Below are 17,777 nucleotides of genomic sequence, written 5' to 3'. Positions count from 1 at the left end.
CAAGTGCTCAATAACCACATGTGGCTAGTTAGTGACTGCCTTACTGGACAGCACAGATGGGGAACATTTCCATAATCACAGAAAGTTCTCTTGGGCAGCACTTGCATGTACAATGCTATACAATCTTTAAAAAATGTGTATGTGGCACCTGGATGGTTCAGTCAGTTAAGCTTCCAACTTTAGATTTCAGCTCAGGTCATGATCTCAAGGTTGTGAGATTGAGCCCTGCATCAGGTTGCACATCGGACGTGGAGCCTGCTAAAGATTCTCTTTTGCCCTCTCCCTCTGCCCCTCCCCATCCTAAGTAAATAAATAAGTAAAAATAAATTAAAAATGTGTGTGTGTGTGTGTGTGTGCCAGTGTATGTACATAATAAGGAGAGAGAAGAAACCAAATGACATGATAAATGTTAAAAATGCTTTTATCTGAAAGAAAGAATTACAAATGATTTTCTTTTCTTCATGTTCATCATATTGTTAAACTTTTTTATAATGAACACATACTACTTTTTTACATTTTTTGAGGTACAATTTACACACTAAAAAATTTACTTTTCGTAATCATTTGATGATTTTAGTAAATTTATGAAGTTCTGCAACCAGAACCAAATCTAGTCTTAGAATATTTCCCTAACTACTGAAGTTCTCTCAGGCAATTACAGTCAGTCCTCACTCTTGCCCGTACTCTAGGCCACAATTCATATTATTTTTATAATAAGAAAAGTATTTTTTTTAAAAAACATACCAGTTCTGTCAAGGTCCATTCCCTCAGCACGAGTAGAAATTTGGGACCAAATTTCATTCTGGAGTTTTTTCCGGAAGTTTTTACTGTAAGCTTCCAAGTCTGCATAGGACTCAAGCTTGGAAACCATTTGCCTTGGAGGGTAAGACACTATTTCTTCTAACTGGACGTCATTAGCTCCTTGAATATTCATGCCAAACACAGTCACATCCTGCAGCCGAAGTTGTATCGCCATGTCGCGTACCTCATCAGTCGATGGTCTGTGAGTGACAAAGACTGCGATCTGAGGCACTCCCTGTGCCCTTCTGCTGCCACTTGACTCTGAGAAGGCTTCTAGCCTCATCTTCTCAATGGCAGCCCCAGCATTGGATTTCCCAGCCTGGATAGAAAGCTTTTGGATTTGCTCCTGAAACTCATATTGGGTTGTACTTGAATTTAGAAAGGAAATAATCTTGGCTCTATCACTGTAACTCATAAGACCAAGGCGCGTGCAGTTGTAACTCACATCCATGGCGGCGGTAATGTTCCTTAGGAAATTCTGTAGGTTCCTTAAATTTTGCCTGGTGCCAACTGATTCATCTACTAGGAACACGAGGTCAGCTAATGAATCTTTCTGACAGGCCACTGGGAAGGAGACTATGGAGAGAGAAAAAAGTACAAAGATTAGTGTAAACTACTGGTCCAGAGTGAGAAAGGCACTTTAATGATTGTCAAAAGGCATTAGTGAGAACAGAGGTGGTCATGACAGATGTAGTTAGCATTGTCTTTTTTTAATAAACAACAGATAAAAATTCTGAACAAAACTTACAAGGTCACTGACTTCAGAGTCTTTGCAATAATGTTCCTTCTCTCTGAAAAATGCTTCTTACCAACTTTTCTATCACTCCCCACCACAAGCACCATCATGATATTCATGACCACCATCACTACCAGTATGACCACCCCACCACCAACCACCACTAACTGCTACCACTCTCAAATCCACCACCATCGCCACCTACCAATGCCCCTATATCCACTTGTACTATCACCCCAACCATCAACAACCAACCACCACCTATACCTCCACTATCACCATCTCTACCTCTACCTCTACTACCAACAACAACAATTACCAACCACCACCACTACCACCAACCACCGCCATCAGCACGACCACCACCTCTACCATCCCTCTCCCTGCTAGGCAGGGATAGATTAACAGAAATATCTCTGACCTCAGGAAGTTCAGATTCTAGGGGGAAGACAGATAACTAGATTATATTATTTCAGTGCTCACAAGGAACTGAAACAAGTAAGTCAACTAAGTTACTCTTCTGGGGATATGGGAGAAGGACTAACTTACTTGAGATAAAAAAAAAAAGTCAGGGGGTGCTCTTTAAGAGGCTTGCACTGGGGCTGAGATACAAAGAGAAGGATTCAGCTACATACTCCTATTCCTGCCAGAAGAGGAGTTCTCGCAGAAGGAACAGGAGGTGGGAACAAGAAAAAAGACCAGAGTGGCTGGAGACAGTGAGTGAGGGGAACAGTGACGGATGAGGCCAGAAAGAAGCAGCGTCCAAATCATATGGGAGTCACATTATCTTATTTAAATCTTTAAAATATCAACCCAGTTGTTGAGGAGAGATAAAAAAAAAAAAATTCAGGGATAGCCATTAATAAACAATTGCCCTAGTCCAAGAAAGGGACCGTGTTTCTTGGACAAGGAAGTTAGGACAAGCAGTTAGGAGGAAACAAAAGTGTACTTTTGATACATGAATTAAAGATAGAACAGAGAGGGACTTGATGATAAATTGGATGCTAGTGTTAAAGACAAAAAAGAAGTGGTGAGAACTAGCTTTTTGGCATGAACAACTGAGTGGATATTGGTGGTATCTTTTTTTCCAAGACAGGGAAGACAGTAGAAAGAACAAGTTGTAAGGGGGACTCAAGAGTTCCTTTTCAGTCACATTAAGTCTGGGATATTATTGAAGATGCCAGGTATGCAGTTGGTTGTAAAAATATGGAATCCAGGGAACAGAATACCATATGCACAGAAAAAGCCTATTCCAGGCACAGGTGGAAGAACTGTATCTGTGGAACTCATAGCCAATAGATAAGCTCAATCTTGCCAAGAGCTACCCACTAGGATTGTGAATTCTAGAAACCAGAAGATATGTCTTATTTATCGCTATCCCTCCAGTACCTGGTGCCTAGTGAGAACTCAAATTAAAGATAATTCTCATAAATCTACCAATGCATTCTGTACTCCACACAGTTAGCGAAAACAAACTCCCGGAGTGACCTAATTGGGTTAGTATTTATTTGCAAATAGCTATTACTATGAATAATAGTAAACTGTGTGCCAAATGCCACACAAGCCATCTCACACATATCAAGGTAGACACTATTATCCTCACATTATAGGTAAGGAAATGAAAGCTCAGAGGTTAAGTAATTTATTTAAGGCCATTAACAGCCAATCCAGAGTCTGAATTTAGACCTTACAGTGTCTGAAGTTCTTACTCTTAACCTCTAAAGGCGAGGATAGTGTCCCATCAAGCAAAACCTTGTTGTACCATATTGATGTGAAGTTAATTAGGAGAGAAGCACAATCAACACACAGAACCTTCTAAGAAGGTGGTAAGATCCTACAGTCCTGAAGAGCACAGACTAAGCAGCCATCTGGAAGATCTCCCAGGTCCCCAGAGTGGATGGTTACAGAAGGGTTTTCTCTCTGAAAGAAGAACATAAGTCATAAAAACTTGCTATTCTTCCAAGGTGGCGGGAGTGAGAGATCAGAAGAGTGGAAGGAAAGGGATTCCCTGGTGTCTCAGGAGTGACACTAACTGTTGCAGAACCTCGTAAATATGCACTAAAACCCATTTCTTTTTTCTTGGCATAGAGCTAGACCTGACTTCCCCACCTCACCCTGCACCCCTACTTGCAGTTAGGGGTGGCCATGGGATTAAGATCTCGATAATGAAATGTGAGCAAAAATAATGTGTGTCTCTTCCAAGCTTATCCTATAAACCCTCCTGTGAGTGATATTTCATCTTTTTTCCCCTACACCAGCTGTATAACAATCCCCAGGGCACCTTGGAAGTCACAAGTTAAAGACAGAAGAGCCACCACCAACCCAAGTATCTGACTAGAGGAGAGACAGTTGGTCACTTTGACCACCGGTGCTAGAATGTTACAAGGGAAATAAACTTGCTATTATTCAGGGAATCTATTTGTTATTAAGGCCTGAACTGTTCCTACTACACAATTAGGCTATAGCTATAGTCATGGAATCAGTAATGATGAGGCAGAAAGAAAGTTTCAAGGTCATCTTAGTTCCCATGACTTACAAATGGGGATGCTGATGCAAGGCTCAGAGAGATGACATCAATTCCCCAAGTTCACACAACCAGCTAGTGGCAGTGTCTGGGTCTTCTGACCTTGTGTTCAGAGCACTTTGTACCACACCAGGTGGCTTCCTTGAGTCTTAGAACTAGATAGTACCTGCTCAGAATGGCCCATCATCACCAACTGAGTGCAGAGGCAGGCAGCAAAATCCATTTTGCCAGGAACTCTTTCTACCTTACTCTGGAGAGAATGGTGGAAGACTTTCATGAGTCTGGGACCTTTACTGAGTGCTCTCCTGGGGCTATACCCTGGCCTGTTCTGAAGCCTGCCCATCAGCAACGCATGGGTGGCTTTCTATCTCAGTTTACCCATTCCTTCCTAATGCTGTCTCCAATCACCTGCCAAGTAAACCATTTGTACTCAAGAGTCTTCCGTTTTAAGGTCTTCATGGAGCACTCACTTAAAACACAAATAAAGCATTCTTCATGCATTTTATCTGTAGGACTTCCATTTATTTGCTCACTAAGAAAGAGAATGCTAGTTCATTGTCAGGCACTGTGTAGACCTGAAGATAGACCTACGTGCCCACTTCTGCCCTCAACATGCCACCAGTTCATTGGTGGAGGGGACAGAAACAGAAATGAGCCATCCTTCCCTCTGGGAGGTGCTTCTGACCTCAAGCATGCACAGGAAACTGTGACACACAAAAAAGAAATGTGAAAGGAAAGCCTTCCAACTGGATAGGACTATAGGGCTGAGATTTAAATGATGTCAGGAGTCACCCAAGATATAAGAAGAAAAAGGAGAGCAAGGGAATGCCCATTAGAGAAAAAGCACAAGCAGACATGGCAGGTGGTTGACAGGTATCTGTAGAAATTTCCAGGACTTCAGTGTGGCCAGTCACGGGAACCAGAACGGGAGCTGCAGGAGATGAGGGCAGAATGCACAGAGCCCCATGCCTGGGACCCAGCCCTTCCTTACCTTGAATATCGGCTGCTCCACCCCTGTACTGGGTGGCTTCCTTGATGATCTGCGTCATGTTTTGGGAAAACGCTCCAAGGTCCCTGACCGACCGGAGTTTGAAATGAAACTGAGCCGTGGCCATGGCCTTCAGCTGCTCCTCGGAAGCACCCTGCAGCCCCACGGACACAATTCTCACCCCGTCTTCCCGCAGGGCTTTGGAGGCCTCTTCCACGTCATCCTCAGACTCTCCGGAAGCCAGGACCACCAGAATCGGGGGAAACTGCTTCTTGTCCCTCCCGCCGGCCTGCGCAGAGAAGTAGGTCCTGTGCGCCTCCCGGAGCGCGTGGCCGATGCGCAGGGAGCCGCCCACGAAGCCGAAGTTCTTCTTGAGGTGGTTCAGCATGGGGTTCCTGCTCCTGAAGGTGCTCAGCTGGAACTCATTGTGGAACTGGTCGCTGTACTGGGCCAGGGCCACGCGGTACTTGTGGGCCTCTATGGGCAGACTGCTGATCATCTTGTTCATGAACGTTTTCACAAAGGAGAAGGACTTAGTTCCCAGGTGATCTGAGCTGTCCACCAGAAACACCACGTCTGCATACTCAGGGCCGGGTTCTATCAGAATAAAATGACAACAAACCTAAACAAGGTGATTGCTTGTTCAGCCTTTACATTTGACACTACAATATTCATTTGAGACTGTGTCCTAGGTTAAGACTAACTCAGAATCCCAAGGGAAGTGTCTTCTGGAGGTCACACAGAAAAAACAAGACTGGTTTTTGTGAAAATATTAAATAGGAAGACTTTTGTAAACATTGAACAATGTTTTTCTTTCTCCACTCTATCCCAGAGACATTTTTTTTTCTTGTTTTGGCTAGGGAACCCCAAACTTCAATAATATACTAAAGAATAAACAAGAAAGCCCCCAAGTAGTCTGTGGATTAAGAGTAACTTTTAGAAACCATATCAGCTAATGGTTTAGAAACCATATCCGCTAATCAGGTGTCTTGGGTTGGAGAGTTTAGAAGCAGATCTGAGATGGGGACTTAGGGGACGGGGGCTTCACTGAGCGGAAGCAGGATAAGGGAAGTAGGAGAGGAGCAAAGCACCGTATTTGCCTGATCTGAAAGGATTCCAGAGCATGTCGCTCTCTGAGGCAAGAGGGCTGGTCTGTTATACTCTTTCTCTATTAGTCACTGGCTGCAGACCATCCCCAGGAACTGCACGGAAGGGGAGGAAGGCTATGGGCACAATCTCCTGCATTAGCTGACTCTCCGAGAGCTGAGAACGGTTCTCCTGAGAAAGCGGGCCTTGTCTGTGAGCTGTTACGGGCTATATTCATAGCAGCTGGGCCCAGGGCGTGGTGGTAAGAGGGGTACCAGCCTGATAAAGAGAGTCTGGGCCCAAGGGAGACACCACCAGGATCTACTGTCGTAGTCAGCCACCTCCACGCTGGAAATCAGGGATGTACTAGTATGCCTAATGATTGCTCCCTCTTTCCAAGTAACTCAGAAGTTTGTTAGGGAATCCTAGGATGCAGACTGACCTCCAAAACAAATGGATCGACTGTATTCACAGAGACACAGAACATTGGGACCTAAGCAAATCAATGAATAATTAAAGTTCTTCTAGCCAAGTGTAGCATAATTCATGCTTTTGCCTTTGGCTCTCTGTCATCTTTGAGAGATTGTTTGCTTGACAGTGTGCCTCCAACTATAATTCAGTGCTGTCTGCTTTGATTTTTTGGTAAATAAATAAATCCTTTGTTTCTGTGTATTAAAATGAGAGTCGGTTAAGCCATAAAAATGTTTATGTTCTTAAATGATAATAAACATAAAATATACCAGTACCTGGACTATGATCTGCCAATGTTTCAGTCCAAAGGATTAAGATGAATGTGATTAGCAGGATCTTCATTTTGTTAATGAAGGCTTCTTGCTTATATTCTGTAAAAAAAAGTTATTTACAATATGAAAAAATCTCATTGTATAACAAGACATAATGACTGGAGAATCTGGGTTATAATGCAATTCACAACACAAGTGTCTGTCACGTAATGCCAGGTGTGTTTAAAAAACTCATTAAGCATTTGGAGTATTTACTGCAAACAGAGAATGCTGACATTTGCTGAGTCCTCGCCATGGCTTAGATACTTTTCTCAGTGCTTTATGAGTATCGTCTAATTTAATCTTTACAACTGTCCTACAGCGAGGGACAAATACTGTGGCTATGTGACATCTGAGGAAACATTGCAGAGTGGCTTGGGAAGTGGTAGATCCAGGATCCCAACCCAGACAAAGGTGACTGCAGAACCCAAGCTCTTCACCACCGTAAAAATGCCTCATACGAAGTCTGTGTCCTCACAAATCAAACTCTTTTTTTTTAGATTTATCTATTTATTTTAGAGAGAGTAAGAGTGAGGGGGGTGCAGAGGGAAAGAATCTTTGAGCAGACTCCCTGCTGAGCATGAAGCCCAATGTGGGGCTCCATCCCCACCCATGAGATCATGACCTGGGTTGAAACTAGAGTCAGGCTTCACTGATTGAGCCACCTGGCCCTCCCTCAACCTTCTATTTTTATGTCAATAATGACTGTTGTGTATGTTCACACCTTGGCCCAAAAAAGCCAAAGCTACCCATGTCTCTTTCTTCATGAAATGCTTGTGAAGTCTGTTCTCACATTTACAGAGATACTCAGTTTTACAAATTACTTAAGCTCAGCATTTCTCTCCATGCAGCTCACAATCACTCAGAAATCTTCAGGGAACATTACAGTCTTTAGAAATTCCACCCATTCAGAGTTGTTTTTTATAAAGAGGAAAAGAGATCAAATGACCAATATGCAAAAATAAAGCTGCCTTAAGTGAGATACCAAAAGTATAAGGGCTTGGTTTTTTTCTAGAATTGAATTTTCCAGCACTTCTTTTGAAATTGTTGATTATTAAGGAAGGGTGAGAGAATCATTGGAATCTAGATTTGGAAGGGACCCAATAGATCATTTAGACTAAACCTTTATTTTGCTAAGGATAGCCACTAACAAGGCTTCCTAGTAGTTAGTGGCTGAATCATGGCAACAATGTCTTTTAAATCTATATTCATCATATTGTAACATACCACGTATTTTACTTATTCATTGATTTTAGTATTGAGATAAAATTTGCATACTCTAAGATTTACCCCCTTTAAAGTGTTCAACATATTTTAGTATGTCACAGAATTTGTATCCATTATCATTAATTCCAGAACACTTTCATGACCCCTCCAAAAGAAACCCCGTACCAGTTAGTTGTTAATCCCCAACCTCCTCTTCCCACTGACCCTGGTGAACACTGATCTATTTTCTTCTCTATTGATTTACCTATTCTGGACATTACTATAAATGGAATCATATAACATATGGACTTTTGTGTTTGGAATTCATTAACATTATGTTTCCAAGACTTTTCTATGTTGTGATATATACTAGTGCTTCATTCTTTTTTATGGCTAAAGTTCTGTTGTATGGATATACATTTTAAAAAATCTATTCTGGGGGTGCCTGGGTGGCTCAGTGGGTTAAGCCTCTGCCTTCAGCTCAAGTCATGATCTCAGGGTCCTGGGATCAAGCCCCACATTGGGCTGTCTGCTCAGCGGGAAGCTTGCTTCCCCTCTCTCTGTCTGCCTCTCTGCCTACTTGTGATCTCTCTCTGTGTCAAATAAATAAATAAAAATCTTTAAAAAAGTCTATTCTGTTGATGGACACTTGAGTTGTTTCTACTATTATGAATATTGCTGCTATGAACATTTGTGTATAAATTTTTGTGTGGATACATGTTTTCATTTCTTAAGGAAATACTTTGAGCAGATTCCTAGGAGTGGAATTTTTGGTCATATGGTAATTTTATGTTTAACATTTTGGAAAACTGCCAAATTGTTTTCCTAAGTGGTTGCACCATTTTGCATTCCTACCAGCAATGAATAAAAGTTCCAACTTCTTTACTTTATCACCAAAAATTATTATTTTCTGTCTTCTTTTATTCTAGTGGGTATAAATGGGTATCTTACTATGTTTGATTTGCATTCTCCTAATAATGAATGACATTGAACATCTTCATTTAGTTATTGGTCATTTGTATACCTTCCTTAGAGAAATACCTATTGAAACACTTGACCCATTTTTAACTGAGTTATTTATCTTTTTTTAGTGTGTAATAAGAGCTCATTATATATACTGGATGTTAGATGATTATCAAATATATAATTTTCAAGTATGCTCCTCCTACTCTGTGGGTTGTAATCTCTCTTAAGACTGTCTTTAAGATACAACTAACTTTAAATTTAATTAACTCCAATTTATCTATTTATTTTTTCTTTTGGTACTAGGGCTTTTGATGTCATAGCTAAACCACCATTACCTCATGAAGATTTACTCTGATGTTTTCTTTCAAGAGTTTTATAGTTTTAGCTTTTACATTTCAGTCTTTAGTCCATTTTGAATTATTTTTGTAAGTGGTATGAGGTAGGAATTGAATTCTACTCTTCTTTATGTAGATATTCAGTTGTCCTAGCACCGTTTGTTGAAAGGACTTTTCTTTTACCATTGAGTTGTCTTGGTATGCATATCAAAAACAAATTTACCATAAGTATATGAATTTATTTTTGGGCTCCCAATTCTATTTCATTTATATCTATATGTATATTCTTATGCCAGTACCACACAGTCTTGACTATTCTACCTTTGTAGGAAGTTTTGAAGTCAAGAAATGTGAGTCCTATAACTTTGTTCTTTTTCAAGGTTGTTTTGGCTGTTCTGGGCCCCATAGATTTCTAAATGACTTTTGGGATCACCTTGTCAATTTATGCACAAATGGGCTTTTTATTGAGATTGCCTTCAATGTATAGATAAATTTGTGAAGTATTACTATTTATTTTTTAAAAGATTTATTAATTTTATAAAGAAAGAGAGCACAAGAGACCCTGAGCAGGGGGTTGCAAGGCAGAGGGAGAGGGAGAGAGAGAATATCCATCAGACTCCCTGCTGAGAGAAGAACCTGATGCGGGGCTCAATGTCACAACCCTGAGATCATAACCTGAGCCAAAATGAAGTTGGATGCTTAAATGACTGCACCCCCCAGTGTCCCAAGTATTGCTATTTTAATAATGTTAAGTCTCTCAATCAATTAATATAGATTGTCTATAGAGGAAATAATTTGTTTTAACTCCTTGCTTCATATTTCTGTAATGTTTTTCAAGAAGAAGAAATTATTAGAAGTCAGGGATAGAAGAAAGGCCTCTCTAAAAAGCCATGCTGATTTAGGAGTCAACAAATATTCAGAGCTGTTATGTATATTTGGAAAGTGAGTTGCCCTATTCACCTGTGGGTGCTAGAACCTCAAAGAAGATATCAAGGGTGGCCATCCATGGGCAGCTTCACTCCAGCCTGCAACCCTTGGCTTGGCTCCACTCTAGTTCCCTCTTCAGCTCAGGTCCCTACTCTGCAGGTCTTGGCACCAAAATGGTGGATCAGCAACAAGCGAGGTAGGCAGGCATGTCTTGTTTATTTATTTGTTTTTAATTTAATTTAATTATACTTTTTGTGTGTGTTCCAAAATTCATTGTTTATGCACCACACCCAGTGCTCCATGCAATATGTACCCTCCTTAATACCCACCACCAGGCTCACCCTTATTCATTTATTTTTATTGTCTCTCTCCCTAGAGCTGGAAATCAAGCTCTAAGAGAATGGGGATTTCTATCTGTCTTGTTCATCATTATATCACCAGCTCCTGGCACATAGTAGGCACTTAATCAACACTATAAATAAATATTGTAACTTTGCATATACACTATTTCATGAATATGTACATATATTTATAGCTTAATTGTGTAGAGGTGGAATCACTAGGTCAAAGGTATGTTTAAGATTTTATGAGTATTGCCAAACTACTAACCATTTATCAAATAATACTCCAATACCCATCCCCACAACAAGCATGTTTCATAATTTTCAAATCATTGTCTTTTTTTCCAACTTGAGATATATTTGAAAAATTACATTAAGGTGTACTGCTGATTATTTGATATATGTGTATATTATGAAATGATCACCACAATAAGGTTAGTTAACAAATACATCACCTCACATAATTACCATTGTGTATGTATATGTGTGTGTGTGTGTGCTGAGAACTTTTAAGATCTATATTCTTGGCAACTCTAAAGTATACAATACAGTATTGTTAACTATAGTAACCATACTGTACTATAGTTACTGTAACCATAGATGTAATCATCCCCCAAATTTATTCATCTTATAACTGGAAGTATGTATCCTTAGACTACCTTCACACATTCCTTCCCCCACCCCCCTGAAAACTAGTACTCTACTCTGCTTCTATGAATTTGGTTAGCTTAGATTTGACACATAAGTGAGATTGTTCAACATTTGCATTCTCCATCTGATTTACTTCATTGATCATAATGCCCTCAAGATTCACCCATGTTGTTGTAAATATCAGGATTTCCTTTTTTTATGGCTGTGTGTGTATGTGCGCATGTGTGTGTATCACATTTCTTTATCCGTTTATCTGTCAATGACAGGTCATTTCCATGTCTTGGATACTGTAAACAATGGTGCAATAAACAACAATGCAGATTCCTCTTCAAAATAGTGATTTTATTTCCTTTGGATATGCACCTAGAGTGGAATTGCTGAATCATATGGTAGTTCTATTTTTAATTTTTTGAGGAAACTCCATACTGTCTTCCATGGTGGCTGCATCAATTTACATTCCCACCAACAGTGTATTTTTTTTTAAATTTTATTTATTAATTTGACAGAGATCTCAAGTAGGCAGAGAGGCAGGCAGAGAGAGAGGAAGGGAAGCAGGCTCCCCGCTGAGCAGAGAGCCCGATGCGGGGCTTGATTCCAGGACCCTGGGATCATGACCTGAGCCGAAGGCAGAGGCTTTAACCCACTGAGCCAACCAGGCACCCCCCACCAATGGTGTAGTACAGTGCTTTTTTCTCCACATTCTCACCAACATTCGTTATCGTTTATCTTTTGTGTAATAGCCATTCTAATAAATGTGGGGTGTAGTTTTGATTTGCATTTCCCTGACGATCAGTGATGTTGAGCACCTATTCATGGACCTGTTGGCCATTTGTATACCTCCTTCGGAAGAAAGTCTTCAGATTCTTTGTCCATTTTTAAACTGGATTATTTGCAAGTTTGTTTTGTTGGGGGATGTTACCATGTTTCAGTACCTTGCATATTTGAGATATTAATTCTGTATCAGATAGGTTTGCAAATAATTTCTCCCATTTCATAGGTTGCCATTAAGCTTTGTAGTTTGATGTACTCCTGCTTGTTTTTGCTTTCACTGCCTGAGCTTTTGGTGTAATACCAAAAAATTGTTCCAAAAGCCGTGTTAAGGAGGTTTTTCCCCTTTGCTCTTTTCTAGAAGTTTTATGATTTGGGGCCTTATATTTTTAGGTCTTTAATCCATTTGGAGTTAATTTTTGTCAGTGGGTGAGATAGGGGTCCAGTTTCATGCATTTGTACATTGCTGTTCTATTTTCCCAATACCATTTGTTGGGAAGACTATCTTTTTTACCATCGAATATTCTTGGTTCCTTTTTTGTAAATTAATTGACCATATATGAATGAGTTTATTCCCAAGGTCTCTATTTTGTTCCACTGATCTATGTATCTGTTTTTATGTTAGTACCAGCCTGTTTTGATTACTATATCTTTCTCGTATGGTTTGAAATCAGGAAATATAATACCTCAGCTTTGTTCTACTTTCTCAGGATTGCTTTGATTATTTGGGGTCTTTTGTTGTTCCATATGAAGTTTAGTGTTGTTTTTTAATATTTCTGTGAAAAATGCCACTGGATTCTTGGTAGAGATTGCATTAAATCTGTAGGTGGCTTTGGGTAGTATTGATATTTTAATAATATTAATACTCCCAATCCATAAACACAGATGTCTTTTCATTTATTTATGTCTTCCTCAGTTTCTCTCATCAATGTCTAAGTATTTTATAGTTTTTGATGCTATTTAAATGGGATTTTTTTCTTTTCTTTTCCTGAGATTTTATTGTTAGTATATACAAATGCAACTGCTTTTTGTATGTTTATTTTATATTCCGTTGAGTTTTTTCATTAGTTCTAAGAGTTTTTTGGTAATCTTTAGGGTTTTCCATATATAAGATCGTGTCATATGCAAACAAAGTCAATTTAACTTCTTTTCTAATTTGGATGACTATGTTTCTTTTCTTGTCTGATTGCTCTGCAGTAGGACTTCTAATACTATATCTGTTGCTTCACAAACCGGCCCCTATACCCAGAGGGCAAGGACAAAGTAAAGAAAGAGGCAGACCACTCCTGACTGATGGATGGCAGGTTTAATAAACAAGGGAAATGACTCATGAGGCTTTTCTTGGGTGGCAGCAAGATAAATAAATCTCCACAGTCACTCATAAAAATCTCAAAAGTTTATGTAGAGGCCTTTACTGGGTTCAGTCACATATATTGCTAGATGGTCTCAACCACAACTTATTCTCTTGAGGTGATGTCCTTGGACAATTCCTAATATGGGGAATGGTAGACATAGCATATATACCAAGGATAGGGTAGAGGTGAGAGGCTTCCGATTGCCTGGGTCTAACTTGAGAGTCAACTAGCAGTCATGTCCTCTTGATTACCTACTCCAACAATGTTGAAGAGTATAGTTAATAGTGGGGCCCCTTGCCTTTATCCTGATCTTAGAGGAAAAACCTTCAACCTTTCACCATTGAGTATATGTCATACTTGTCACATATAGCCTTGATTATGTTGAGATACATTCATTCTACTCAATTTGTTCAGAGGTTTGTTTTAATCTGTAAAGGATGTAGAATTTTGTCAAGTGCCTTTTCTGTACCTATCAAAATAATCATAAGACTTTCATCTCTCATTCTACTAATGTGAGGTATCACATTATTGATTTGTACATGTTCAATTATCCTAGCATCCCAGGGATGAATCCCACTTGATCATGGCATATGATCCTTTTAATGTGTTGTTGAATTCAGTTTGCTAGTGTTTTGTTAAGAATTTTGCATCTGTTGTGAAGAGCACTGGGTATTGTATATGTAAGTGTGGAATCACTAAATTGTCCGTCAGAAACTAATTACACTGTATGTTAAGTAACTTAAATTTAAATAAACTTTAAAAAAAGAAAGAATTTTGCATATACATATTCATCAGATATAGTGGCCCGTAGTTTTCTTATAGTGTATATATATCAGGTTAACTTCTTAAGTTAATACCAGCCTTGTAAAATGAGTTAGGGAGTGTTCCTTACTCTTCAAATTCTCAGGAAAGTCTGAGAATTCTTCTCTAAGTGTCTTGTACAATTCACCAGTGAAACCATCTGGTCCTCTACTTTTCTGTGTTAAAAGGTTTTTGTTTATTGATTCTGTATCCTTACCCATAGGTCCATTCTCTGTATTTTCTATTTCTTCCTGATAAAGTCTTTTTTTTTTTTTTAAGATTTTATTCATCTATTTGACGGAGAGAGAGACAGTGAGAGAAGGAACACAAGCAGGGGGAGTGGGAAAGAGAGGGAGAAGCAGATTCTCCACTGAGCAGGGAAACTGATGGGGTGCTAGATCCCAGGATCCTGGGATCATGACCTGAGCAGAAGGCAGACGCTTAATGACTGAGCCACCCAAGCGCCCCTCCCCAATTAAGTCTTGGTAGGTTTTGTTTCTAGGAATTTATCCATCTCTTCTAGGTTATCTAATTGTTGGCACAGTTATTCATAGTAGTCTCTTGTGGTCCTCTATGTTTCTGTGGTATTAGTTGTAATATATCTTCTTTCATTTATAATTTCACTTATAATTGCATTATTGGAGTCCTCTCTCTTTTCTTCTTGGTAACTCTACCTAATGTTTTGTCAATTTTGTTTCTCTCTTCAAAGAATCCACTACTATTTTTGTCAATCTTTTCTACTGTTTCCCTATTCTCTATTCCATTTATTTCTGTTCTAATCTTTATTATTTTCTTCCTTCTGCTAACTCTGGGTTAGGGTTTTTTTCTTTTTCTAGTTCCTGAGATATAAACTTAGGTTATTTAATTGAGATCTTTCTCTTTCTCTTACTGTATGCATTGATAGTGGTAAACTCTCCCCCTTAGAAATGCTTTTGCTACATCCCAGAAGTTTGAGAATGTTGTGTTTCCATTTTTGTAGAGCCCCTAGGAGGGCTCTGTAATCATTTCTGGTCCAGCAAGCTCACAGACTGTGCTCCCTGGCAGGCAGGGGTCCACATTTGGACTCTGCGACTGAGCAATGTTGTGGGACAGGCTCTGCAATTGCTCTTGGTCTGGTGGAATCTTAGTCTGTGCTCTGTGACTGGATGGTGCCACTGGCTGGACTCTGTGTTTAGGTGGGGCCACCATCTGGGCTTTGTTAAAATCAAGGACAGATAGAGCCTAGCCTTGAAGGTTCCTGAGCAAAAAAAAAATCAGTAATCAGGCAAAGATTAATTTAGCTTACTTTAGGAGACTAACTTGACCCAGATCATTTCTTGCTTTTGCCTCTAGAAATCATAAGCAAACTTGAACTACTTCTTAAAATTGATAGGAGGCAACCACCAAAAATTGTAATATTGTAATCAATCACTGTGAAGAATAAACAGTCATGCTTTCTTGCTATATAAGCTGCCTTTAAACAATACATCCCTGAGACTCATTCTTTGTTCTGGCTTGAGTGTTACTGTTTTGCAGATTGTCTTTTTGCAAATTGTCTCTTTGTGGCATAGAACTTTGCTAATTACCACTTTAGTGATTCATTGGTTTTATGTTGGCTCTTCTGAACTTTTGACATTTTATGATGTTAGAAGTGGGATGCATGGAAGACCTCCAGCACCTCCAGTGCTGGTGAGCAACCAAGGGCTGGTACCCACAGGGCCCACTGAGCTCACAGCTTTCTCCCTGACCCTGGGGCTTGAGGGAAGTCTTTCTTGGATCTGAGATCTGCTCTCTGCATTCTAAGTTCTCCAACTGTATTGCGTACACTTTTCTTCTGTTTTTCTGCTTTGCTTTCCGGTTTCTGCTTTTGTTTGCTTGTGTGTAAGTCACCTATCCTGTCCAAATTTCAGGGAAAAGATGTGATTCCACATGATTCCACATGTTTTAGAACAGCTATTGGAAAACAAAGCCCCTCATAGTTAGGGTGTTTCAGGATATCCAAAGGCAAAATAGATTCTACCTGGCCCTTGGACCATTATCTTGTGCCTTTCTGGCAAAATGGGTGAAGTTTTTAATTTGTAGAATCACAATGGCCATTCTGCTGAATCTTTGTTTTAGATAGGTTCACCTTAAGTGGCACCCTTAAAAGAAAGGATCCCAAACCTCTCAGAGACAATGGAATTCATTCTTTGATTGGTATGCAGAAGCTTCCAAAAGACAAAATGACTTCAAATATAGTTCTCAAAGGATCCCTGCAGCATACAAATAAAAAAATCTATAGTTTTTCAGAGTCCCAATCTGAGGGTGTTAAAGGGGCGGGGTGGGGGGTGGGAGATTGGGGAACCAGGTGGTGGGTATTATAGAGGGCACGGATTGCATGGAGCACTGGGTGTGGTGCAAAAATAATGAATAGTGTTATGCTGAAAATAAATAAAAAACTAAAAAAAAAAAAAAAAACAGATGAATGGGGAAAAAAATCTATAGTAAAAAACTTTGGCCGTCTGAACAGGTAACCTTACACAACTTGGTCCATCTGTCAGAAACACAATTTGAATTCAACTATTTTTTTTTCACTTTTGTACCCGAGACAAGGCTAAAAGTTTTAAAACAAAAGTTATAAGATCTCTGTGTCTATCTGCATGTTACATATGTCTATGTGTGTATATTGTGGATATGGGATATTTTTCTATCTCCAGATGGTATTGCCAAAGAGATCTATTTAATTGGCTCAAAGAAAATTAAGCATTTATATAAATCAAGTGTACCCTCAGAAACACAGAAACTAACCTAAAGTTTTTCTAAGTTCATATGATCTGGGATAATCTTTGATAAATAAAAGCTAATTTCAATTTGTTGACTTAATAAAAGCAGGCATTTCTTCAAAATTTGTCAACAAGAAAAGAATTTAAGATGATGGTAATTATTTTGAGATCTAATCCAAGCATAATGTTAAAGCCAAGTAATTAAGTGAATATAAATAAGATCAAAGTTTGTACTAAGTTAAACTAAATAATGGATATTCATTGAATATCTAAATCATTTCCAAATAAGACAAACACTGAATACTAAACATAAGTTTATCTACTTTCAGCTTTTTAATTTTTATCCGAGACTCTCCCCCGCGAAAAACCACATTTGAATCTATTAATAAACGTGTTTTATGTCACAATAAAAAAAATTTATTAGGAGAAAGAATATAGTTCTAACAATTTTGAAATATTCTTATAAACTGGCTACTCTATAGAATGCTAATCTATGGTAGTTCATGTTGTGTGTTCTCTAGTTTTCACTGGAGAACAACTTGAACTGTCAAATCATTGAAAAAGTTGGAAGAAGAGCTGAGAACACAAAATGAACCAAAGAGACGCTGTCATAATGCTTAGAGTAATAGGTGTAAGTGAATTCTGTATACTGTGTGCACTGGTGCTAACAGAATGTGGGCAACGCAGCAAGCATGCCTTTAGAAGATGAGAAGCATGGGGACACCCATGAGTGCTTTCTCTTACAGCAGAAGGCTTTACTGTAACTTCT

General features: G+C 39.2%; 1 protein-coding gene across 1 annotated transcript in view; it reads right to left on the bottom strand.

Moving 5' to 3' along the window:
- The window catches only part of COL6A5 (collagen type VI alpha 5 chain), a 97,686-nt gene extending 90,718 nt beyond the window's left edge, over positions 1-6,968 (bottom strand). Inside the window, exons 1-3 of the mRNA XM_059390908.1 lie at positions 6,882-6,968; positions 5,053-5,646; positions 745-1,377 (exon numbers count right to left, since the gene is read on the bottom strand). Coding sequence (XP_059246891.1) covers positions 745-1,377; positions 5,053-5,646; positions 6,882-6,948 — 1,294 coding nt within the window. The 5' untranslated portion in view covers positions 6,949-6,968. The remainder of the gene's footprint in view (positions 1-744; positions 1,378-5,052; positions 5,647-6,881) is intronic.
- Positions 6,969-17,777: the final 10,809 nt, after the last annotated feature.

Source organism: Mustela nigripes, chromosome 2 (genome assembly GCF_022355385.1).
Source record: "Mustela nigripes isolate SB6536 chromosome 2, MUSNIG.SB6536, whole genome shotgun sequence".
NCBI classification, from domain to species: Eukaryota; Metazoa; Chordata; class Mammalia; order Carnivora; family Mustelidae; genus Mustela; species Mustela nigripes.
This window is presented reverse-complemented; position numbering and strand designations above follow the sequence as displayed.